The 24,269-nt window shown below is 46.7% G+C and overlaps 1 protein-coding gene across 1 annotated transcript in view; it reads left to right on the top strand.

Annotated features, from left to right (window-relative positions):
- Nucleotides 1–14,797, top strand: part of ITFG1 (integrin alpha FG-GAP repeat containing 1) — a 112,653-nt gene extending 97,856 nt beyond the window's left edge. The window contains 2 exon segments of the mRNA XM_032230844.1: nucleotides 1,369–1,486; nucleotides 13,369–14,797. Of these exon segments, the coding sequence (XP_032086735.1) occupies nucleotides 1,369–1,486; nucleotides 13,369–13,428 (178 nt within the window). The 3' untranslated portion in view covers nucleotides 13,429–14,797.
- Nucleotides 14,798–24,269: the final 9,472 nt, after the last annotated feature.

Below are 24,269 nucleotides of genomic sequence, written 5' to 3'. Positions count from 1 at the left end.
CAACTAATTCCCACAATACTGTCAAACTACCATGTTTAGTTAAACTGTATTAATATTATTATTCTCATCTTTCCTATTACCTATCTCCTTTCCTAGTTATGACTATAACTTTGTTGCTTGTGTGTCTTTACGATTTATATGTTTTATTTAGTTTTCTAGTATGGTTTATGTTAATTGCTAATTTACTAATTCTATGACTATCCCTAAGAGTTGAATCTGTTGATCTGTGAATTTATTTTTTATGTTGAGTATGATCATGATTTATGACTGATAGCTTTTATTGTATACTGAGAGCTTACGTTACCGAAAACAAATCCTTGTGTGGTCCAATCACATTGGCCAATAAAGAATTCTATTCTATTCTATTCCCATCCATTCCATTCCATATTTCCTTTTCTATTCTATTCTATTGCTTTCCATTCCATTGCATATTTCTGTTCTATTCTATTCCCATCCATTCCAATTCCATAGTTTCTATTCTATTCTATTCTTTTGCCTTCAATTCCATTCCATATTTTTGTTCTATTCTATTCCATTCCATTCCATTCTATTCTATTCTATTGCCTTCCACTCCATTTCATTCCATATTTTCTATTCTGTTTGTTCTATTCTATTCTATTGCCTTCCATTCCATTTCATTCCATATTTTCTGGTCTGTTTGTTCTATTCTATTGCCTTCCATTCCATTTCATTCCATATTTTCTGTTCTGTTCTGTTCTGTTCTATTCTATTGCCTTCCATTCCATTTCATTCCATATTTCTGTTCTGTTCTGTTCTATTCTATTCTATTGCTTCAATTCCATTTCATTCCATATTTTCTGTACTGTTCTGTTCTATTCTATTCTATTGCCTTCAATTCCATTTCATTCCATATTTCGTTGTTCTGTCTATTCTATTCTATTGCCTTCCATTCCATTTTCATTCCATATTTTTCTGTTCTGTTCTATTCTATTCTATTGCCTTCCATTCCATTTCATCCATATTTTTCTGTAATGTTCTGTTCATCTCTATCTATTCCCTTCCATTCCATTCCTATTGTTCTTTTCTGTTCTGTTCTGTTCTTGGTCTATTCTATTCTATTCTATTCTATTCTTCATTTCTCTATAACTGTGTCTATATTTGCCATCCCACCAGTTGTTATTACTCAATCTTAGAAAATTGGCTTATTTCCTGCCACCCAGTTAGTTTTCTTCATTTTCTCTATTTGTTCTGTTTGCCACACGTGAATTTGGCAGTGAGTCAGCAGCTTCAAAATACAAGTTAAAACCTGACTCTGACATGACATCCCCCGCGGAAGAACTTCTCTTCATGGCCGTCCACGGGACCATTGATTATCTGGAGTCTTCTCTCTCCCCTCTCCCCCAACAGCTGGAGCGCTAAGCTGTACCTGACCCCGAGTAACATTGTACTGCTGACAGCAATTGCCTTAATTGGAGTCTGTGTCTTCATTTTAGCCATCATTGGCATCCTGCACTGGCAAGAGAAGGTAAGCTGGTCAATATTTTTCTAACTGAACCCGTTGATCACTTTTAGAAAGAGCTCTGTATCACGCTGAGAGATGAAAGTAGAAAGAATAGCAATAGTCCTTAGACCAGGGGTGGGATTTGAAAAATGTTAGCAACCAGTTCTCTGCCGGTTGCTGGGTGGGTGTGGCTATGGTGGGCGTGGCCTACTCATACTCCTGCACCATGGCGGGGAGTAGCATTTCACCCTCCCAAGCCTCCGGAGGCTTTTCTCGAGCTTCCCGGAGGGGTGAAAACGACCTCCCCCCCAGGCTCCAGAGGCTGGAAACAGGTCCGTTTTTGGACTTCCCAGTACTTCCAGTAGGCCCATTTGTCACCCTCCCCAGACTCCGGAAGCTTTTTCCAAGCCTCCAGGAGGGCAAAAATGGGAGCCCCAGGGCTCCAGAGGCCCCTCGGGGGCCGGAACAGGCCCATTTCTGGACTTCCAGAAGGCCTGTTTTCCCACCTTCCCAGAGCCTCCATGCGGGCCCTCCACTTAACTGGCATGATGAACAGGCCATGTGGAGAACTCCTATGGGGGGGGAGTGTGTTGGGCGGGGCCAGCCAGTCCTTGCAACAACCAGTTCGACGAAGCAGAAGCAAAATTAACAAACCGGTTCGCCCGAACCATTGCAAAACGGCTGAATCTCTCTCCTGACTTAGGACTTATATCCCATCTCATGGTGCTTTACTGCACTCTCTGGATGGTTTACAATGTCAACATATGGTTCCCTCAACAGTCTGCGTCCTCATTTTACCCACCTCAGAAGCCTGAGTCGACCTCGAGCTGTCAAAATCAAACTGCCGGCAACGGGCAGAGTCAGTTGGCAATCCTGCATTCTAACCACTGCGCCACCACGGCTCTTTTCAATTTTTAAATGAAATTGAGATGGATTTTGAAATTAAACTTCAAAGCTGGTCTTTAAATTATAACAGAGCTTTCCCATTGCACAACGCCACAATTTTTCTCAGCCGGAATCATGCAACTTACCAACGCAGGGCTGCACAATCTTTTTTCAGGATAATGGGGTGCACTCAGCCTTTACCTGGACCTGCCTGTAAAGGACACATTCCAAAAAATTACTGGATCGCTGCTCAGGGCCGAAGCTACAATTCTTTCCCTTTCCTTTACATGTATCTGTTATTTAAATAGTTCATAGGTTTATTCCCCAACTATGTATTTAAATCATTTTCCTCTTTCTGGTCACTTTTCCGTAACAGAGGTTGGTGGTGACCGAGACTGGGGATGGCCCCGAAGGCTTAGATTGTGCGCCTCTGTGCAAGAATTGTAAGCCAAGGCAGTCAAAAATGCAGTAACTAGAACCTACCCATTGCAGGAAGCCAAACCCCCAATAAAAACCACATGGTTATCAGCCTTTAGAAGTCAAATCATGCTGTGAACAGAGCAACTATTTTCCGCTTCTTAATGGGAATGTAAGGAATGACATTGGTGCCATTAATCAAGGTATACCCCTTAAGACAGTACACACCCTTGTGGAAAAACTAACTGATATTTCTTTTTAGAAGTTCCAAGTATTTTTAAGGTCTAAAGTAAATATTAAGCCTTAGGGAGACTTAAGACACCCTCTTTCTCCTTAAATCCTCATTTTTTTTATACCAGGTTTTTTTTTTGAGTTTTTTTAAGCCACCGCATTTTCCTCCTTAATTTCCTTCCTACCTGCCTACCTCCCTTTCTTCTTTTCTCTCTATCTTCCCTCCTTCACTTCCTTCTCTTATCCTCCTTCCTCCCTTCCTCTCTTCCTTCCTTCCTTTCTCCTTTTCTCTCTATCTTCCCTCTCTCCCTTCTTTCTGTCTTCCTCCCTCCCTCTCTTCTTTCTTTCCTTCCTTCCCTTCCTCTCCCCCTTTCTTCTTTTCTCTCTCTTCCCTCCTTCCTTTCCTTCTATCTTCCTCCCTCCCTCCTTTTGCCCTTCTTTCTTTCTTTCCCTCCTTTCTTTCTTTTCTCTCTATCTTCCCTTCCTCCTTCTTTCTATCTCCCTTCCATGCTGCTTACCCCCTTTTCTCCTTTTCTCTCTCCCTGCCCTCCCTCCCTCCCTCCTTCTTTCTATCCTCCTTCCTCCCTTCTTTTCTCCCATTAATTAGGGACGATGTTGGAACGGTAACCATTGCCAAGATTAGAAAGAACAAGCGCCTTCTGCTCTCCCAATTTGCTCTGCAAGGTCCCAGGGAGGTTAAAGGGCAGCATTTAAAATTGCCTTTTAGAAGTTTGTTGAGCTGGAAACATTTGGGTAACCTCTGCCCGTTTTGGGGGGGGGGGGGGTGTTTTGTCTTGAAAAGCTCCCAGGACAATGCGGCTCTAGCAATGAATGAAATTTAAATCGGGCTTTTTCTCCCCCTTGTTCAGCTCGGCTGCAATAGAAAGCGTTCTTCCCTCTGAATTAAACACCCTTGCTGGCTTCCTTATTGACAAGCTTCAAAAACAGAGATATTTTACCATCCATGGGCAAAGCTGCTATTTTACTCTATTGAAACGCATCGATTCCCAGAAGTTACTTAAAAAGCTTCCTTTTCAATGCCACAAAAGAAACACGTCTGTCCTCATTTCTCGTAGGGCTTTCTATTCATAGCTAACCATTCAACGGCGGGGAGAGACAGTTAAGTATTGCCGGCTGGGCAAGCCATAATTATACCTGTAGAAATTATTACTTTTTTTTTTTTTTTTTGAGGCTTGCAATGGCTTGTTGTTATCCTTTATGACATAAAATAACCTAGTTACTTGCTCCTGGGGAGGAAAGCTATGGCAAATCTAGACAGCATACTAAAAAGCAGAGACATCACCCTGCTAACAAAGTGCATCTAGTCAAGGCTAGGGTTTTCCCAGTTGCAATGGATGGCTGTGAATGTTGGACCATGAGGAAGGCTGAGCGCCAAAGAATGGAGGCCTCCTTGAACTCTGGTGCTGGAGAAGACTCCTGCGAGTCCCTTGGATTGCAAGGTGATCCAACGGTCAGTCCTAGAGGAGATCAACCCTGACTGCTCTTTAGAAGGCCAGATCCTGAAGAGGAACTCAAAGACTTTGGCCACCTAATGAGAAGGAAGGACTCCCTGGAGAAGAGCCTCATGCTGGGAGCGATTGAGGGCAAAAGAAGAAGGGGACGACAGAGAATGAGGTGTTTGGATGGAGTCACCGAAGCAGTCAGCGTGAGCTTCACTGGACTCCAGAGGATGGTAGAGGACAGGAAGGCCTGGAGGAATGTTGTCCATGGGGTTGCGATGGGTCGGACACAACTTCACAACAACAACCTAGTTAAGTGTTTCTGAAGGTTTTGCTTGCAAATTAGCTGAGATAGAACTGGCCAATCCTTGTGCCATGTTAGCACCAGGAACAGGAAGGGCGTACAAAGCAATAATGCCATTCAGTCCTTGAGACAACACCCGACAGTCTACGCCAATCAATGTCAGCACAGTTGTTCTTTTGCTCTTCCACCCCTAAATTCCAAACGGAACATTATAATCCATCAATTGGCTGCTGGGATGTTTCTAAAGAAACAGAAAAATAATAGCACTCTATTTAGCCGGAAGGAAGTGCCTGGTTTGAAGAAGGGTATGGAAACTTGGAATAGCATGAAATATCCCGGAAAGGAGGAAAACTGACTTATAGGAGGAAGGCGGCTTTGTTTTTAGCGTCTTCCAAGCCCGAGTTTCAACAGCAAAGTTTTCCCTACAGAAATTGTTCAAATTAATATAGTTTAGTGGCAGAGTGTGCACAGGTGGACTACTATTTTGAGACAACCCAGGTGCCAGCGTTCCGATTTGATTGTAGAATCAAATCAGAATCGAAGGCAAAAACTATGCTTAAAGTTCCAATTTAATAAAGCAGGCATGTTGGCACATAGCTGTGGGATCCCAACTCTGGAAGTTACATCAGAATCCCACCCAGTTAAAAGTTCATGATCTTGTCCCCACACCCACAGCCCATCAACATGGTCCAATCTCCTTCTTCCACGCTGGCGTCCATGCCCAGCTTCTTCCGGTCAGGTGTACTGGTGTGGAGAACAAAGGATGACCTTGGCTTCTAGCAAAGAATGAAAAACAATACATTCCACAATCCTACTCCTTTCTAATCCCCCCTCCCATTGACTATACTTAAAGAAACAGCATAATGAAATAAGAGAAAGTGTGGCAGGCCAAAATTCTAAAAGGAATATAATGCAGGCCGACACCAGGAGCAAAATACAGTACATAGAGGTTTGTCTTTTAAACAGTGGTTTATCTTAAAGGCATATATACAGTGTGTGTGTGTGTGTGTGTGTGTGTGTGTGTGTGTGTGTGTGTATTGCAAATCATCCTAAAAATACGAATTCCAGTTGTTGTTATAGAAGAAGAAACAGACACTGCGATCTCCAGAACTTAAAATATATTGCTCACTTAGCTTTCATTAAACACCACTAACATCAGCAAAGTGTAAAAACCATTAAAGAGATATCTGCCTTTATACACTATTAATCTATTTGGCCATTGAATATATATATATATATACGATGCCCCCACAAGGCCTCTTCTATATAGACAGCCTCTTCAAGTGATAACATTTAGGATGGACCATTTTCCCCCCCCTCCTCTGTGTTGCAAGAGATGGGATGCAGCAGAGAAAGCATCTGTATGCTTCGCCATTAAGGCTAAATGAGAATTCCTGTGGTGCGGTTCCTTCAACATGCCAGAAGCATTTCCTGCAGAGAAGTAAAATCAATGATGGCTTGCGTTACCAATTTCTGGTCAAATTCTTCCCCTTCCCACTGTCATTTAGAGTTTCTCAGCACACCAAGCCTTTTCTCTCAAGGCCATTTGTGGCACCCCAGGAAGCACTTAGGAACCTGCATGATTACCAAAATCCAAAGGGCGCATAAATCCTAACTCTTAGATATTGAGGCGCCTCAGAGAGAAATATTCCTAAACACCCTGTCTGCTAGCTATCCTAGTTTAAAGTCTTCACCAATAGACTTCCAGTATATACTGATTTACAGTGCTTTGCAGCCCTCTCTAAGTGGTTTACAGACTCAGTCTCTTGGACCCAACAATCTGGGTCCTCATTTTACCCACCTTGGAAGGATGGAAGGCTGAGTCAACATTGAGCCAGATAGAATTGAACTCATAGCAGTGGGCAGAGTTAGCCTGCAATAGGAAGGAAGGAAGATAAGAATAGCACTTAGACTTCCAGTATATACTGCTTTACAGTGCTTTGCAGCCCTCTCTAAGTGGTTTACAGGACTCAGTCTCTTGGACCCAACAATCTGGGTCCTCATTTTACCCACCTCGGAAGGATGGAAGGCTGAGTCAACATTGAGCCAGATAGAATTGAAACTCATAGCAGTGGGCAGAGTTAGCCTGCAATAGGAAGGAAGGAAGATAAGAATAGCACTTAGACTTACAGTATATACTGCTTTACAGTGCTTTGCAGCCCTCTCTAAGTGGTTTACAGACTCAGTCTCTTGGACCCAACAATCTGGGTCCTCATTTTACCCACCTCGGAAGGATGGAAGGCTGAGTCAACCTTCAGCCTGGTGATTGATTGATTTGATTTGATTATATTATATGCTGCCCTTTTCCCCCGAAGGGGACTCAGGGCGGCTCACAATTCAAATCAGGGAAGGGGGGGTACAGACAGAAAATAAAAAAGACGAAACATAACAATACATAATTTAAAAACACACAACAGTCATACCATTCGAGACGGGGGCAATAGCTCTTTAGCCCAGGCCTGTCGGAACAGCCAGGTTTTAAGGCTTGCGGAAGGCCTGGAGGGTGGTGAGGGTTCGAATCTCCACGGGGATTCGTTCCAGAGGGTCGGAGCAGCCACAGAGAAGGCTCTCCTCCGGGTAGTCGCCAGTCGGCACTGGCCAGTGGATGGAATTCGGAGGAGGCCTAATCTGTGGGATCTAATCGGTCTAGTGGAGGTGATTGGCAGATCGGTGAGATTCAAACTACCAAATTACAGGCAGCTGGCAGTCAGCAGAAGTAACCTGCAGTATGCACCTCTAACCACTGCGCCACTGAGGCTCACCCAAGGCATAGATTTCCTACTTCTTCCCCAATGCACCTTCAATGCAGAAGTCCTCAAACTACGCCTGTTGCTTAGCAATCCGTTCAGAGGGCGGGTGGACTCCCTAGACAGGGTGCAAATGGACCCTGCTGCAAAGTTCTGACCCTTCCCCAACACAGCCACATAATTGCATTTGGACACTTGGCAACCAGCCCACTTTTATAGTCCTTTGCAGAGTCTGGTGATCACCTGGCCATGTTTTACGATGCCTTTGCTTTTAACCCAGCACATACTTCCCGTTGTCAGCAAAACTGGCCGTAATGATGAACAATTGTTTCACTCAAGACCCTTCATGTTCCCTTAATGACCACAGCAGTCACTTAACAAGTGATTTTGTTCGCGAGTCACTTTAGCCTTCTGTTCCATTATCCGACAAGAAGCTGCTGTACGGAACCCCAAAGCAAATAAATAAATTTCTGTTGTTTGTTTTTTAATTGGGTTTTGGCAATATAATTTTGCTCGCAAAGCAAGCCCTGACCTTAAAATCCTTTGCTAAAAGAACCTAGGTGGCGCAATGGTTAAATGCAGCACTGCAGGCTACTCAGCTGACTGCAGTTCTGCAGTTCGGCTGTTCAAATCTCACCGGCTCAGGGTTGACTCAGCCTTCCATCCTTCCGAGGTAGGTAAAATGAGGACCCAGATGTGAGGGCGATATGCTGACTCTGTAAACCACTTAGAGAGGGCTGAAAGCCCTATGAAGCGGTATATAAGTCTAACTGCCTATTGCTATTGCTATTGCTTTTCACTGCCGATGGTTACACGAAATACCATGCAGTGGTTGGTTGCCTTTTAAGTGGGACCGGATGCACCCGTTACGATTCTATCGAGCGAATCCCGACCCGGCGGGCTGCCCACAAACGCAGGCCGTGTGTGTGTGTGTGGTCTGCTTGTTTAGATCCCTGCATTGACGAAAAGTTCCGAAGTGACCTTTTCAAAATGTCATCCGTGAGACAGAAATAAAAACGGGTTCAGAATTAAGAACGGGGAAGAGGAAAGGCAGACAGGAAGGTATACGCGTACCATTATGCAGCGTGAATTTCTCAGCCGAGATAATGGACGGGTGGAAGGGAATATGTCATGGGGTTGTTTTTATAGACTGAGTCCCGCCAGAGCCTTTGTGGCAGGAGCACGTTCCTGCCAAGAAGTCGGCAGTGTGATTAACACCTGAATGCCACACTTTTCCCTGAAGGGTAAAAAGGGCTGACAGTAAAAAAATCCAGAGCGCCCCCCCCCCCGCCCCGTCAACCTGAAGTCCTGGCTCACCCACAGGGAGCAAGAACACCTTGTCAGATTAAGGGTGAGATGCTAATGATGCATGTCTCACATGCCACCTTCAGACAGAACCATCATCCCCTTGTCTGCTTTTGACTTCTCCTTGACGATGGATACAAGGCAGAGCCATGCTGGGTCAGATTCAAGATGATCTGTTCCGGGATTCCGCTTCCTAGTTAGCAGTCGCCGGGTGGAAAATCAACAAGCAGGGGACGAGCACAATTGATAACAAAGTTGTGTTTAATGGAGAGAGCCAGTTTGGCCTGGTGGTGAAGGCAATAGGCTAGAAAGCAGGAGACAGGGAGTTCTAGTCCTGCCTTAGACATAAAAGCTGGCAGGGTGACTTTGGGCCAATCACCGGGAGATGGTGAGTTCTAGTCCTGCCTTAGGCATGTAAGCCAGCTGGATGACTTGGACCAATCACCAGGAGATGGTGATTTCTAGTCCTGCCTTAGGCAGAAAAGCCAGCTGGATGATTTTGAGCCAATCACTAGGAGATGGTGATTTCTAGTCCCGCCTTAGGCATGTAAGCCAGCTGGGTGACTTTGGGCCAATCACCAGGTGATTTCTAGTCTCGCCTTAGGCAGAAAAGCCAGCTGAGTGACTTTGGGCCAATCACCAGGAGATGGTGATTTCTAGTCCTGCCTTAGGCATGTAAGCCAGCTGGGTGACTTTGGGCCAATCACCAGGTGATTTCTAGTCCCGCCTTAGGCAGAAAAGCCAGCTGGATGATTTTGAGCCAATCACCAGGAGATGGTGATTTCTAGTCCTGCCTTAGGCATGTAAGCCTGCTGGGTGACTTTGGGCCAATCACCAGGTGATTTCTAGTCCCGCCTTAGGCAGAAAAGCCAGCTGGATGATTTTGAGCCAATCACCAGGAGATGGTGATTTCTAGTCCTGCCTTAGGCATGTAAGCCAGCTGGGTGACTTTGGGCCAATCACCAGGTGATTTCTAGTCCCGCCTTAGGCAGAAAAGCCAGCTGGATGATTTTGAGCCAATCACCAGGAGATGGTGATTTCTAGTCCTGCTTAGGCATGTAAGCCTGCTGGGTGACTTTGGGCCAATCACCAGGAGATGGTGAGTTCTAGTCCCGCCTTAGGCAGAAAAGCCAGCTGGGTGACTTTGGGCCAATCACCAGGAGATGGTGATTTCTAGTCCCACCTTAGGCAGAAAAGCCAGCTGGGTGACTTTGGGCCAATCACCAGGAGATGGTGATTTCTAGTCCCGCCTTAGGCAGAAAAGCCAGCTGGGTGACTTTGGGCCAATCACCAGGAGATGGTGATTTCTAGTCCCGCCTTAGGCAGAAAAGCCAGCTGGGTGACTTTGGGCCAATCACCAGGTGATTTCTAGTCCCGCCTTAGGCAGAAAAGCCAGCTGGATGATTTTGGGCCAATCACCAGGAGATGGTGATTTCTAGTCCTGCCTTAGGCATGTAAGCCCGCTGGGTGACTTTGGGCCAATCACCAGGAGATGGTGAGTTCTAGTCCCGCCTTAGGCAGAAAAGCCAGCTGGGTGACTTTGGGCCAATCACCAGGAGATGGTGATTTCTAGTCCCGCCTTAGGCAGAAAAGCCAGCTGGGTGACTTTGGGCCAATCACCAGGAGATGGTGATTGCTAGTCCCGCCTTAGGCAGAAAAGCCAGCTGGGTGACTTTGGGCCAATCACCAGGTGATTTCTAGTCCCGCCTTAGGCAGAAAAGCCAGCTGGATGATTTTGGGCCAATCACCAGGAGATGGTGATTTCTAGTCCTGCCTTAGGCATGTAAGCCCGCTGGGTGACTTTGGGCCAATCACCAGGAGATGGTGAGTTCTAGTCCCGCCTTAGGCAGAAAAAGCCAGCTGGGTGACTTTGGGCCAATCACCAGGAGATGGTGATTTCTAGTCCCGCCTTAGGCAGAAAAGCCAGCTGGGTGACTTTGGGCCAATCACCAGGAGATGGTGATTTCTAGTCCCACCTTAGGCAGAAAAGCCAGCTGGGTGACTTTGGGCCAATCACCAGGAGATGGTGATTTCTAGTCCCACCTTAGGCAGAAAAGCCAGCTGTGTGACTTTGGGCCAATCACCAGGAGATGGTGATTTCTAGTCCCGCCTTAGGCAGAAAAGCCAGCTGGGTGACTTTGGGCCAATCACCAGGAGATGGTGATTTCTAGTCCCGCCTTAGGCAGAAAAGCCAGCTGGGTGACTTTGGGCCAATCACCAGGTGATTTCTAGTCCCGCCTTAGGCAGAAAAGCCAGCTGGATGATTTTGGGCCAATCACCAGGAGATGGTGATTTCTAGTCCTGCCTTAGGCATGTAAGCCCGCTGGGTGACTTTGGGCCAATCACCAGGAGATGGTGAGTTCTAGTCCCGCCTTAGGCAGAAAAAGCCAGCTGGGTGACTTTGGGCCAATCACCAGGAGATGGTGATTTCTAGTCCCGCCTTAGGCAGAAAAGCCAGCTGGGTGACTTTGGGCCAATCACCAGGAGATGGTGATTTCTAGTCCCGCCTTAGGCAGAAAAGCCAGCTGGGTGACTTTGGGCCAATCACCAGGTGATTTCTAGTCCCGCCTTAGGCAGAAAAGCCAGCTGGATGATTTTGGGCCAATCACCAGGAGATGGTGATTTCTAGTCCTGCCTTAGGCATGTAAGCCCGCTGGGTGACTTTGGGCCAATCACCAGGAGATGGTGAGTTCTAGTCCCGCCTTAGGCAGAAAAGCCAGCTGGGTGACTTTGGGCCAATCACCAGGAGATGGTGATTTCTAGTCCCGCCTTAGGCAGAAAAGCCAGCTGGGTGACTTTGGGCCAATCACCAGGTGATTTCTAGTCCCGCCTTAGGCAGAAAAGCCAGCTGGATGATTTTGGGCCAATCACCAGGAGATGGTGATTTCTAGTCCTCCCTTAGGCATGTAAGCCCGCTGGGTGACTTTGGGCCAATCACCAGGAGATGGTGAGTTCTAGTCCCGCCTTAGGCAGAAAAGCCAGCTGGGTGACTTTGGGCCAATCACCAGGAGATGGTGAGTTCTAGTCCCGCCTTAGGCAGAAAAGCCAGCTGGGGGACTTTGGGCCAATCATCCTCTCTCGGCCCAACTGAACTTATAGGGTGGTTCTTGTGGGGAAAACAGGAGGAGGGCAGAGTGTTAGGTTTCTTCGCCACCTTGAGTTATCTGTGAAAATAATAAAGGCAGGACAAAATAATTACCATTTTTAAAACAAATCTCTGAAATAGGTCTATGTTTATTTAAAAAGTGTAGCCACCTTTTGGGAATTGCGTATTTTCTCAGGGCTTTTAATGAGACTGATAGCATTGTTCCATTAGGATAATTCTTCCAAAACACATAAGGCAAAGGTAAATCAAAGATGGTTCCTATTTTTCCACTTGCATTATTTTCATGCTTTCGAACTGCTAGGTGGGCAGAAGCTGGGACAAGTAACAGGAGCTCACTCCATTACGTGGCACTAGGGATTCGAACTGCCAAACTGCTGACCTTTCTGATCGACAAGCTCAGCGTCTTAGCCCCTGAGCCACCTTGTCTCTTCACCAACACACGTAATTAGGTCAAAAGTGGGCATTGTGAATAGGACAAGAGAGAGATACCCTGTTCAAAATAAAACTGGAACAGGAAGCTTTCAAGCTACAAACACACACACACACACACACACAAGATTCAGCATGTATGTTCTGTCCTGTACGTGTTCCTTTTTATTTTATTGGCTCAAAAGCAAAAAGCTTGATGGACCAGCAACGGCCTTGCGCCAAAGAGTTTAGATTCATGGCGACCACTTTTGCCTAGATTCTTCCGCCTGATGGCTAATAAACTACTCTCCATCAAGAGTTTTAGTAAGCATTGATAAGCCCGGGGTGGGCTGCTGGGGGTTCGCAGGGGTTCGGGAGAAACTCTAGCTAAGGTTCTGTACAGTTCAGGGAACCCCCAAATCCCACCCTTGACTGTCCCCACCCACCGCACTCCTCTCAGGAGTCCCAACGTGGCCCGTTTTGAATGCAGGTAAGTGCAGGACGCGTATGGAAACTCGGGGAGGGTGAAAAATGAGCTTATCGGAAGTTTGGGAATCCAGAAACGGGGCCGTTTCTAGCCTCTAAAGCAGTGTTTCTTAACCTTGGCGACTTTAAGTCCCGTGGACTTCAACTCCCAGAATCCCCCAGCCAGCAGCTGGCTGGGGGATTCTGGGAGTTGAAGTCCACGGGACTTAAAGTCGCCAAGGTTGAGAAACACTGCTCTAGAGGGCCACTGGAGGCTGGGGGGAGGGCATTTTCACCCTCCCAGAGGCTCAAGGGAAGCCTCTAGAGCCCAGGGAGGGGAAAAACGCCCCTCCTGTCATGGTGCAGGAGGCCAACTAGGCCACGCCCGTACCCATCCAGCAACTGGGCAGAGAACCCCTTGCTAACATTTTTGAAGCCCACCCCCTTATTCCAGCAGTCTCTTTTCGGGTAATCGTTTGTTGTGTGGTTTTTACAGTTCTGATCATCAGCATTGGGTGCTACATATTTATTTATTTTTTCCCCCTAAAATAATCATTTTATTGTTGCCGTTGTTCCAGAAAGCGGATGATCGCGAGAAAAGGCAGGAAGCGCACCGATTCCATTTCGATGCAATGTGATCAACCTTTGTAACTCGATGGAGGAACTGATATTCGATCCAGACTAACCTACCGAATCACATACAGACTGAAGGAAGCGTTTTGCTGTGGTATTTGTAAATGTTGAGATGTTGTCGTTGGTTTGTTTTCCCCCCCCTCTTCCTTTTAATTTATTTGTAAAGCTATAACCTCGAGCCCATTTCAAGGGACGGATTGTATATATTCACCATTGTCTTTTATTGAACAAATTCCTCTCCCTGACGTTGATCTTACTGCATGCATTCCGTATTCTCACTTCCTTTCCACGTAACTGTCTTTCCTGAAAAGACGGTTCTGCGTAAATTGAAGTTTCAGTGAGCCAAAAAAATACCCCGACCCCTAGTGCCACTTGAATAAGTCCAATCATCCTTTATTTCTTTCCAAAATATGACTTCCATGTTTATAATTTAATCCTCCAGCAAACTGTTAGATTGTTCAGATTGCACTGGAAGATCTTTTCTTTCTTTCTTTCTTTCTTTTTAACTTGAAATGCTTTGGATTGTTTGTCTTAATCTTTATCTCCAATCAAGTGCAAAGAAAAGCTTCATTTCGGAAGATTAAAGCGCCCTAATAATATCAGAGCAAAGACTGATCGCAGATCAGAAACCAATCAACATAATGCAGCCTGCCTTTTGAAATTATGCCAACCCTAAAAATTCATCCTCTGCAGGATAGACCCCCTTACTCGTAGTTATCATGCAATTATCCTAAATCTTAATCATGAAAACAGCCGATAGGTAAAAAAGAAAATTTTTAAAAAAATGTTCTTGGGGAAAGGATCAAGGAAAAATTGTGCCTCTCCACAGCCTGTTACGATGAAGGGCTGGATTAGGTTATATTATGATTTCCTTCTAATCAGAGGTGGGTTCCTAACCGGTTCGCATCAGTTTGGTGGAACCGGTCGTGGAAACGGAGACTGGGTCTCCGAACCAATGTGGACGGCATGCTCGCCACGCCCCTGAACTGTTTCCCCACTCGTCGCGACATCTTTTTTTTTTGACCTTTTAAAATGTTCTCCGCATGCGGAGAACTAATAGAATAGGCAGCTGCACAATTGTGTGTGTGAGAGAGAGAGAGCACCAAAATTGCGTGCGCACCGAACCGGCAGGAATGTCGCCAGAAACCCTCCCCTGCCTCTAATCTTCTCGTTGCATACTGAACCATGTCTATGCGGAAAGAGAACTCCAGCGTTTTCCGAATAAGAATTAAGCTGCGGCTATTTGATTAAGAAAACTATTGGAAGCAGCCTTTTATGTAAAAGCTCTGTTGCTTTCTTCCTTACATTTGGTTTATGGTTTTTTTTTAAAACATTCTTGGCTGTATTCCTAATAAACACTGTCCATTACGTTAACTCGTTTATTGGTTTAATTTGCAAATGGTCAACTGGAGCGTTGCTTCCTTTCATATTTGAGGGGCTGCCACAAAGAGGAAGGGGTCAACCTATTCTCCAATTCACTTGAAGGCAAGAAAACAAGCAATGGGTGGAAACTCAACCAAGAGAGAACCAACTTAGAACTAAGGAGAAAATTTGCAGAACTGGCAGCACATTCGGACAGTGAGGAGGTTGGGGAGGAAGATGGGCCAGTCCTGGAGTCTGGGGAAGGCTCGGATGATGGCTCTGTGTCGGAGGCAGAGAGGGGGCCAGGGCTGTCCTACAGTTATCAGCTGCCTTCAGAATCATTGAGGCAGATGAACAGCTGGAGCCTGTTCCCAGGGTGCGTGTGTGCAGAGTTGCCAGATGAAGGGAACAGCTAAAGAACAAGGGTCAACTTGGGAGGAAGGCCACAGGTGGACAATGAATGGCCCCTCCCAGAGGGAATAAAAGAGGAGCAAAAGGGGAGTGGAGTTTTCCGGAGACAATTTGTTCACTTAATTGGTTCATGACTCTCCAAGACTTCTTCCCAAGTTCTGCAGAGATCGGCCTGGCAGCTCTCCAAGCCAGATAAGGTCTGTGACTGTAAATCCTCCCTTGAAAGACTTTGTTGGATGTGAATGAGCAGAATTCACAGTCAATTAATAAAACGGGTTTTTGTCAAACAAGGAGTCTGCTTCATGCTCTTGCGAAGCCTAGGTCAGAACATGCATATCAAATATATAGTTAATGTATACCAATATCGCTAAAAAATCACATAAGAATGTTAAACGCTTATTATGATCTTGTGGAACCACAGAACCAGCTGTCTTGAATCGCGTGCGGACCAGGGCACAGATTGGACACACCTAAACTAGATGACAAAGGTTTTCTTTCTCAGTGGCTTCGCCGTTATTATGTCTCTCTTCACCTTGCCCCTCCTTCATTGAAGCATTTTATAAGACAGCAGCAAAGGACTTGAATGAAGTGTGCTTCTCTCCCACCCCGCTCTGCCGCAGCCTTGCTCCCAAGTTTTGTTGAATCTTGAAGTATGTTCTCTTTCCAATCGACTTGCCACAATCTATTAGACACCTGAAGCTGGTACTTCGTACCCTGCATTATTCTCTTAAGTGCGGTAGAACTAAAGCCACTCCGGTCCTTTTCTGTAGAGGGGCGGAGAGGTGGCTTTGAAGCAGACGTTCAACAGCTATTAAGTAAGCATCAGCTAGTCTTGAGAGGGAGTAAGGAGTGAGGAAGAAACAGAAAATTATGAGTTGATTTTGATTCTGCAAGGCATCAGCGGGCTCAGAGGACACTTCTGGCAGGCTTTCGAGATGGTTGTTTTGCCACAATAAACTAAAGAGTTCCAATAGCCCAGAGGGAGCCTACCTCAAAGATCTGATGATTTCAGACAGAGGTGGGTTCCTACCAGTTCGCACCTATTTGGTAGAACCGGTTTGTCAAATCTACCGAACCACTTTTGAATTAATATATTGAGGGCCTCTGGGTGGTGACCCATCAGCTAATGTAGTAATGATAGCGAGCCGCTTGTGACAATCTGAGCTGAAGTCCGCCTGTCTGTTTCTTCATTTTCTCCATCACTGAAAATACATCGAGAGTTCCCATTATTGAAACAAGTGTGCCTTATTGGTCCAAAATCTATATCACAGCAGTATTTTTATTAGACAGACCAAAAATCAAAGACAAACCTTAATCAAAATCCTGAATTCATGCATAACAGTAAGCTGGAGTTTGCTTAATTCCTTAGATAAGCCACAAATTAGTAAATCCGTAACAACATGATAAAACTAAAGCAAAATCAAATCACTGTAGAGCTTAAAAGAAGATGACATTCGCTGCCTTAAAACAATGTGGGATTGGCTAGAAGCTTTTAAATTAGGCATCATTAGACGCTAAGATGATTTCAAATACCTTTTGAAGGCAAACACCAAAGATGTCTGCTTACAAAATGCTCCTTTTTTTCCAATTGAAGCAAAATATAATTACCACCACACTTTGCAATTACATTCTGAAACTTGGTTACATTTTCAGCGTGAATTAGTTTTATGGAAAACAACGGTAGCGATAATCTCCTGTTGTATTACATCACACACAGCAATCAGAAAGAGTCTGGTGTTAGTATGTTTCTTCTGGTTGTAAAAATCTTAATAAAGATCAAATCTTAGTGTGTCTGGCTCAAAATGAGTTGTAATTCCAGCACGAACAGAACTCCTCGTGAGTTGTGTTGATGTCAGCTGCTTTTAAATCCTGGAAATCCACCTTTGATGAAACATAACACCCACCGAATTCCATCTTTGATTCCATATATTTAAGCTTCTCCTAATAACCATCACTATTACTCCGATTAGATATTAGGGGCTGTGCAATATTTTGGATAAAGCACACGGTGCGCTGTTATCTTCCTATTTTTCTACTTGCATTTTTACATGCTTTCGAACGCCTAGGTTAGCAGAAGCTGGGACAAGTAACGGGAGCTCACTCAGTTACGCGGCGCTAGGGATTCGAATCGCCAAACTGCCGACCTTTCTGATCAACAAGCTCAGAGTCTTAGCCACTGAGCCACCGCTCCCTTTGCCCACACTGTTATTCCGCTTTAAATTAGCTGGCACCGTCTACTGCGTGAAAATCCTTAATTTTTCCCCCCTTTTTCCTCATTCCAATCCCCCCTCTCAATTCTTTTGTTCAGACTTTAATAAATTCCTCAGTAATGTTTGCAAAAGGAAAGACAGCACATCTTGCCTGTTTTAAAATACTTAGCAGATTACGATAGGCTGCATCTGTTTGTCGATGTTTCAGTAATCTTTCAACACAAAAGAGACGGAGTCTATTTTAAGCTCCTTTTAAGTAAGTATGGCTATTAAATAGATTAAAAAGCAATTTATTAGGTTTATTAACTCTTTGAATTCAGTTACGTGTTGTTTCCTTTAGTGCTGGAAACCAGACACGTCAAAAGCTAGCAAAGTCCCAAATGCACAATAATATTGTGCGTATGCTTTTGAGAATACATATAATTTCCATATTACAATTTAGGTATCCGGTTATTAACGGCAGCAAATACAGTGGTGCACACATTACTTACTGATTGGAAAGCCTTTCCATAGCTTCAGAAGACTTTATAAATGCCACCTTTTATTTTAGGATGAATTTATAATAATACTGTTGTAAAATCTTGCTTAAATGAGGATACAGATAGTCCTCAATTTACGACAACAATTTATGTTGCTCAGTGAGTTTTGCCTCATTTTACAACTTTTTAAGTGAATTACCGCAGTTAATCTGTTACGGTCACAAACCTTAACAGAGTTGGAAGGGACCTTGCAGGTCATCTAGTCCAACCCCCTGCCGTAGCAGGAGACCCTACATCTGCCTCTACCTAGGATCGAACTCACAACCTCCTGATTGTGAGGCGAGAGTTCCACCTCTAGGCCACAGCAGTTGTTCAGTTATTAAGTGAATCCGGCTACCCCATTGACCTTGCTTGTCAGAAGGTTGCAAAATGACTCCAGGACAGTGCAACCGTCATAAATATGAGTCAATTGCCATTTTGGCAATTTTGAACACACGATCATGGAGATGCTGCAGCAGTCATCAGTGTGAAAAACGGTCACAACCCGCTTTTTTTCAGTGCCATGGTAATTTTGAACCGTCACTAAATGAACTGTTGTAAGTCGAGGACTGCCTGTAATGGAAAAAAAATGAGTCTCAGTTTGATGATGAGAAAGAAAGAGGAAGTGGCTGCAGTCTTTTCATGCAGGAGATGAGTAGGCTGAGGGCGAGGGAAGGGTCAAACGCGTCATCAGTCATGAGTGTCTGCGTGCCCACAACAGATCTGAGTCAGCCGGTTCACCAACAAAAAGGCGAACGACAAAACTGCGCCCGACAAAATGGTGTGTTCTAAAGCACACCGACGAATGAGCGCTGAATCGCGCTGACAACAGCGCGGCGACAAGCGCGTTGTAAAACTAAACCTAACCCTAAACCTAAACCTAGCCCTAAACGTAACCCTAACCCTAACCCTAAACGTAACGCTAAACCTAACCCTAACCCTAAACTTAACCCTTATCTTAAGTTAAATCGGCTTTCTGTCGACGCGCTGTTGTAAAGCGCCCTTCTGTCTCTGCGCTGTTGTCGCCGCGCTGTTGTTGGCGCGTTGATGACATCGCGGTTTTAGCGATGCGGTTTAATCGGGCATGGTTTTGTCATTCGCCCTTTTGTCGGGTCACGGAGTCAGCCCACTTTGACTGCCGTCTTAATTCCCGCTCATTTCCCTTGGCTGTTAGTAGCTCAGATTCTTGTAGAGAGCTTAAGCTTGCAATAAATCTTTATATGCTCATTCGAACTGCCCGAATCTCCGGATTTCCCCGGCATTTGAGGTTTCATACGCAATTGAAAAGCATCAACTTTATAGCAAATTATGAATTAGACGACCGTGGGGTTGATCGATTTCCAAAGTTCATTTCATTTTCATTTCATTTTATTATATTTATATGCTGCCCTTTTCCCCCGAAGGGGACTCAGGGTGGCTAACAAATCAAATCAGGGAAGGGGGAGTACAGACAAAAAATAAAAAAACGAAACATAACAGTACATAATTTAAAAACACACAACAGTCATACCATTCGAGACGGGGGCAACAGCTCTTTAGCCCCAGGCCTGCCAGAAGAGCCAGGTTTTGACGGCTTTGCGGAAGGCCTGGAGGGTGGTGAGGGTTCGAATCTCCACGGGGAGTTCGTTCCAGAGGGTCGGAGCAGCCACAGAGAAGGCTCTCCTCCGGGTAGTCGCCAGTCGACACTGGCCGGCGGATGGAATTCGGAGGAGGCCTAATCTGTGGGATCTAACGGGTCTTTGGGAGGTGATTGGCAGCAGGCGGTCTCTCAAGTACCCAGGTCCAATACCATGAAGGGCTTTAAGTCTCGAAAAGTTCCTCCCCAGCGACGATCAACAGAACGGGAATCGCACGCTTCATCGAAAAGACAAAGAAGGAAGACTTAGCCGCCTATGTCTAACATGCTCTGGAAAGCAAGTGTGTTAAAGCAGAATAAGACAAAGAAGCAAGAGGAGGGGAGGCGGGGAAACCTTGAAATCATTAGCGGTGGTACAAGCTAAAATCTAACAAAAAACTGGTGAGAAAATGCGGCTTTTCCCGGGGAAAAAGAAAGAAATAACCTGTTGGAAATGCTGATAGAGATGATTTCACACTTGAAAGGACTGAAAAGGGGGACATGGGCAACACAGCCTCTACTACGCCCTCTTTAAGTCAGAAGCTACGTACCCCACCGCTTGTCCCAAAGATGCTTTTTTTCAGGAGGCAACTGGGCTTTCTTGTTTTTTTTTTTCTTTTAAAGACATTTCGCTTCTCATCCAAGAAGATTCTTCAGCTCTGACAGGATAGTGTGGAAGGGAAGGATTTATAATCCTTGCAGACAGCTGGTCATTTGCAACCTTTTCGGGGAGGTGGTTGAAGCACTCGGAGTCCTGTGTCCTCAGGATCACCTGAGTGATGCAAATGGTTCCTGTGGTCTGCAATTTTTTAAAGACTTTTTTTTTCAATTTTTGGGGGGACAAAGGAGCCAGGAGCACCACTCAGGTGACCCTGAGGACACAGATAAACCTCCAAGTGGCCTCAACGACCCTCTAAGAGGATGCAAATGACCAGCTGTCTGCAAGGAATATAAATCCTTCCGTTCCCCACCCATCGTTTTCGGTGGCAGAGCGCTTGGGCCACCATAGGTGCCTCCCAACACGAGTGACATTGAGCTGGCCACACCCCTACGCCCCCCCCCAAGGTCAAACACAACTGATGCAACCCTCAATGAAATCGAATTTGACACCCATGGTCCAGTCTAATGCATGCCTCCCTGATCAGTGATTAAAAGACCATCCTGGCAGATTGATGGACGGACCTTCTCCTGGATCGCTCAGAGGAGACACTCGGCAGCTCCTGGCAAAGCCTCAGGCAACCCCCCCCCTCCCATCTTCATGCTCTTCAGGAGGGGTTCCCAAATTTGCTTAAAGCACCTGCTGTTGCTGCTCACGCCGGGAGATCGACAACGGTTGGCCAGCTGCCCAAGGAACAAAAATCGCAATAAAATTGAAAGAGAAGCATGCACATTTGTCCAGGGGGATTGGGGAGTGAGACATCTCTCTTATGTCTTTTCCAAAAGGCATTCGATTCAATCAAACGCTGTAGTTACCCAGAGCGGCTGGATTCCATCGCCTCCGAAGGGGATTCAAACACAGTTTTTCTGTGAACTATCCCAGTTTGCATTGCCCAGCCTTGATTAGCGTACACACACACACACACACACAATCACACACCACGCGGTACAGGAGCTCTGCTCGTGTTCAGAACGATTTAAAATAGCTGCCCAACCTGCTCTCTTCCCCCCCCCCAACCCTCCCTTTCACTCGTTCCCAAGGCAGCAACCCAACGCATCAGCCCAGGCAATGCCATCCACTGGAAATGCAGCTCAGAAGATCTTGTCCAACAGGCGGGATCACCAGCTTTCCCTCTCGCCCAAATCGTTTTAAGTGCTGAGACCCGCTCTAAAAAGGGCAGAGGGGGAAAGCATTTCAGGTAACACCGAGGGGGGGGGCAACTGGCCCTTTACTCCACCTTTATAACTCCCCGGAGATTGCAGGGAAGGGAAAAGGAGAAGGTGCAGTGGTGTCAACGGCTTTGCCAAGACTCTGGAGTCAAGGCCATCTCTGGCGGAAGGAAAGGCACTCTGCATATGCACAGAGTCTTCAGATGTGACAGTAGAGCTGGGAACTGAAGCCAAGGTTAGATTTTTTTTTTCCTTTTTAAGACCCTTTTGTAGGGATGGAATTGGGGCGGCTGAATGGAGCTGAGCCTTTCCTGGCCCGATGCCCTTCCCAACGCCTATGCAGAGTCCACAGCAGAAGTTCACTCTTTGTGCTCTGATAAGAGAAACATCTGAGGCTGCCGAGGAGGGTTGAACTCTCAACCTTTCCCAGCGTCTTCACCTCTAGGCCACTTCACTGCTCAAAGCTAAGACTTATGGTCCCCTAAATTACTCTCCTCTCCTCTATGTCTCCGTCTCTCTCTGTCTACACCTCGTCTCCGTTCCTGCCTCTTCTTTCCACCTGCACCCTTCATTTTCCCCTCCGCCATCAGCCTCTTATCTTCCACCTTCCTGCCCACTTGAGGATCCTGGGGCTACTCCCCTCTCCTCCTTCCCAGCCTCACAAATGCCTGTCCCCTCCCACCTCCCTTCCCTCTTCTCTTTTGCCTTTCCTTTGAGTTTATTTTGTCCGCCTCCCATCTGGATCCAGCTTTTTACTCATATAGCCCTTTCGCCAATGGCCCTCCAGGAGTTTTGAATAAACAACTTAAAAATGAGTAGAGGTTTTGTGGTTGATTTTTAAGCAAAAGGAAAGGGAGGGAAAGCGAGTTGTCGGGTAATCCATAGAATTCCCCCCAAAGGTGAACTCCGGGCACACAGAGAGAGAGAGACACACAGAGAGAGAGACACACACCCACACACACTTCTCAGGCGATTGCAAGAGCAGGCGAGCAAATATGATGGGAGGGGACTTGTGGAAGAGCCCAAGAGGTAATTTAACCACGGTTTCTTCAAACCAACATCCTGGATTTTACACACACGCAGACCCCACCACCACCACCACCACCACACTCGATTCCATACTTTGCTCGGGATTTGCAAAGAAGTTACCCCAAAGATGCTGATTTGCGGTTGGGGTATCTGATCTTGATATGTGATGGGCACACACACACACACACACACACACACACACACACACACACACAGAGCTGTGGAGTCCCCACCTGCAGGAATCCAGACAAAGGAGGAACCCAAAGCTGTGGTGAAATTCAAATTTTTTTACTACCGGTTCTGTGGGCTTGGCTTGGTGGGCGTGGCAGGGGAAGGAGACTGCAAAATCCCCATTGCTTTCCCACTTGGGGGTGGTGGAGGATACTGCAAAATCTCCATTCCCACCCCACTCCAGGGGGATAATACTACAAAAACTTCATTCTCATCCCACTCCAGAGGGAAGGATACTGCAAAATCTCCATTCTCACCCCACTCCAGGGGGAATCTCTATTCCCACCCCACTCTAGGGGAAAGGTTACTGCAAAATCTCCTTTCTCTCCCTACTCCAGGGAGAATCTCTATTCCCACCCCACTCCAGGGGAAGGAGACTGCAAAATCTTCATTTCTTCCCCACTCCAGGGGGAAGGTTACTGCAAACTCTCCATTCCCACTCCACTCCAGGGGGATAATACTACAAAAACTTCATTCTCATCCCACTCCAGAGGGAAGGATACTGCAAAATCTCCATTCTCACCCCACTCCAGGGGGAATCTCTATTCCCACCCCACTCTAGGGGAAAGGTTACTGCAAAATCTCCTTTCTCTCCCTACTCCAGGGAGAATCTCTATTCCCACCCCACTCCAGGGGAAGGAGACTGCAAAATCTTCATTTCTTCCCCACTCCAGGGGGAAGGTTACTGCAAACTCTCCATTCCCACTCCACTCCAGGGGGATAATACTACAAAAACTTCATTCTCATCCCACTCCAGAGGGAAGGATACTGCAAAATCTCCATTCTCACCCCACTCCAGGGGGAATCTCTATTCCCACCCCACTCTAGGGGAAAGGTTACTGCAAAATCTCCTTTCTCTCCCTACTCCAGGGAGAATCTCTATTCCCACCCCACTCCAAGGGGAAGGATGCTGCAAAATCCTCATTTCCACCCCACTCGGGGGCCAGCCAGAGGTGGCATTTGCCGGTTCTCCAAACAACTCAAAATTAATTTTCCGCTACCGGTTCTCCAGAAACTGTTGAATTTCACCCCTGGCCCAAGGCAAAAGCAAGGGTGTTCCTGGGGAGGGGGGGACGTGACCCCCTTTGCGCCTTCTCCAACGGGGCAGACCGGACCAGGCTTGGCAAGGGGGCTGGTTGGCAGGCGCGTGTCTGGAGTGGGTGTGGGGTATGTGTGGTTGGGGGGGGGGGTTTACCCAGGCTGTGGGAGGAGGGGAGAGAGCTGAGGGGCACATGCGTACAAGACTCTCCCTCCTCCTCCCTCCCTCCCTTCCTTCCTTCTCCCCCTCCCTCCTCCTTCCCGCCCCTCCGCGCCCCTTCGCCCGCTCGCCCAGTCGGGGCTGTGCCGGCTGCGGACCGGGCGCGCAAGGAGGAGGAGGAGGAAGGCGAGGAAGAAGAAGAGGAGGATGGAGCTGCCCGCCTTTCTTCCGTAACTGCCCGCCGGCATGAAGGGGCGGCCGCGGCGGGCGGAGGCAACGGGAGCGAACCGGGGCCGCCGCCGCCGGAGGGGCGAGCAGGGGAAGGAGCAGCGGCGTCGGGAAGAAGAGGAGGAGGAGGAGGAGGATGCGCCCCTCCGGCTGAGCCGCGCCGGCTTCCCATCACCAGACGGTCTCCGCGCCCTGCGCGCCGGGCAGGCGAGGGAAG

Source organism: Thamnophis elegans, chromosome 14 (assembly GCF_009769535.1).
Source record: "Thamnophis elegans isolate rThaEle1 chromosome 14, rThaEle1.pri, whole genome shotgun sequence".
NCBI lineage: Eukaryota > Metazoa > Chordata > Lepidosauria > Squamata > Colubridae > Thamnophis > Thamnophis elegans.
Note: the sequence above shows the minus strand (reverse complement) of the source record. Positions and strands in the feature narration are given on the sequence as shown.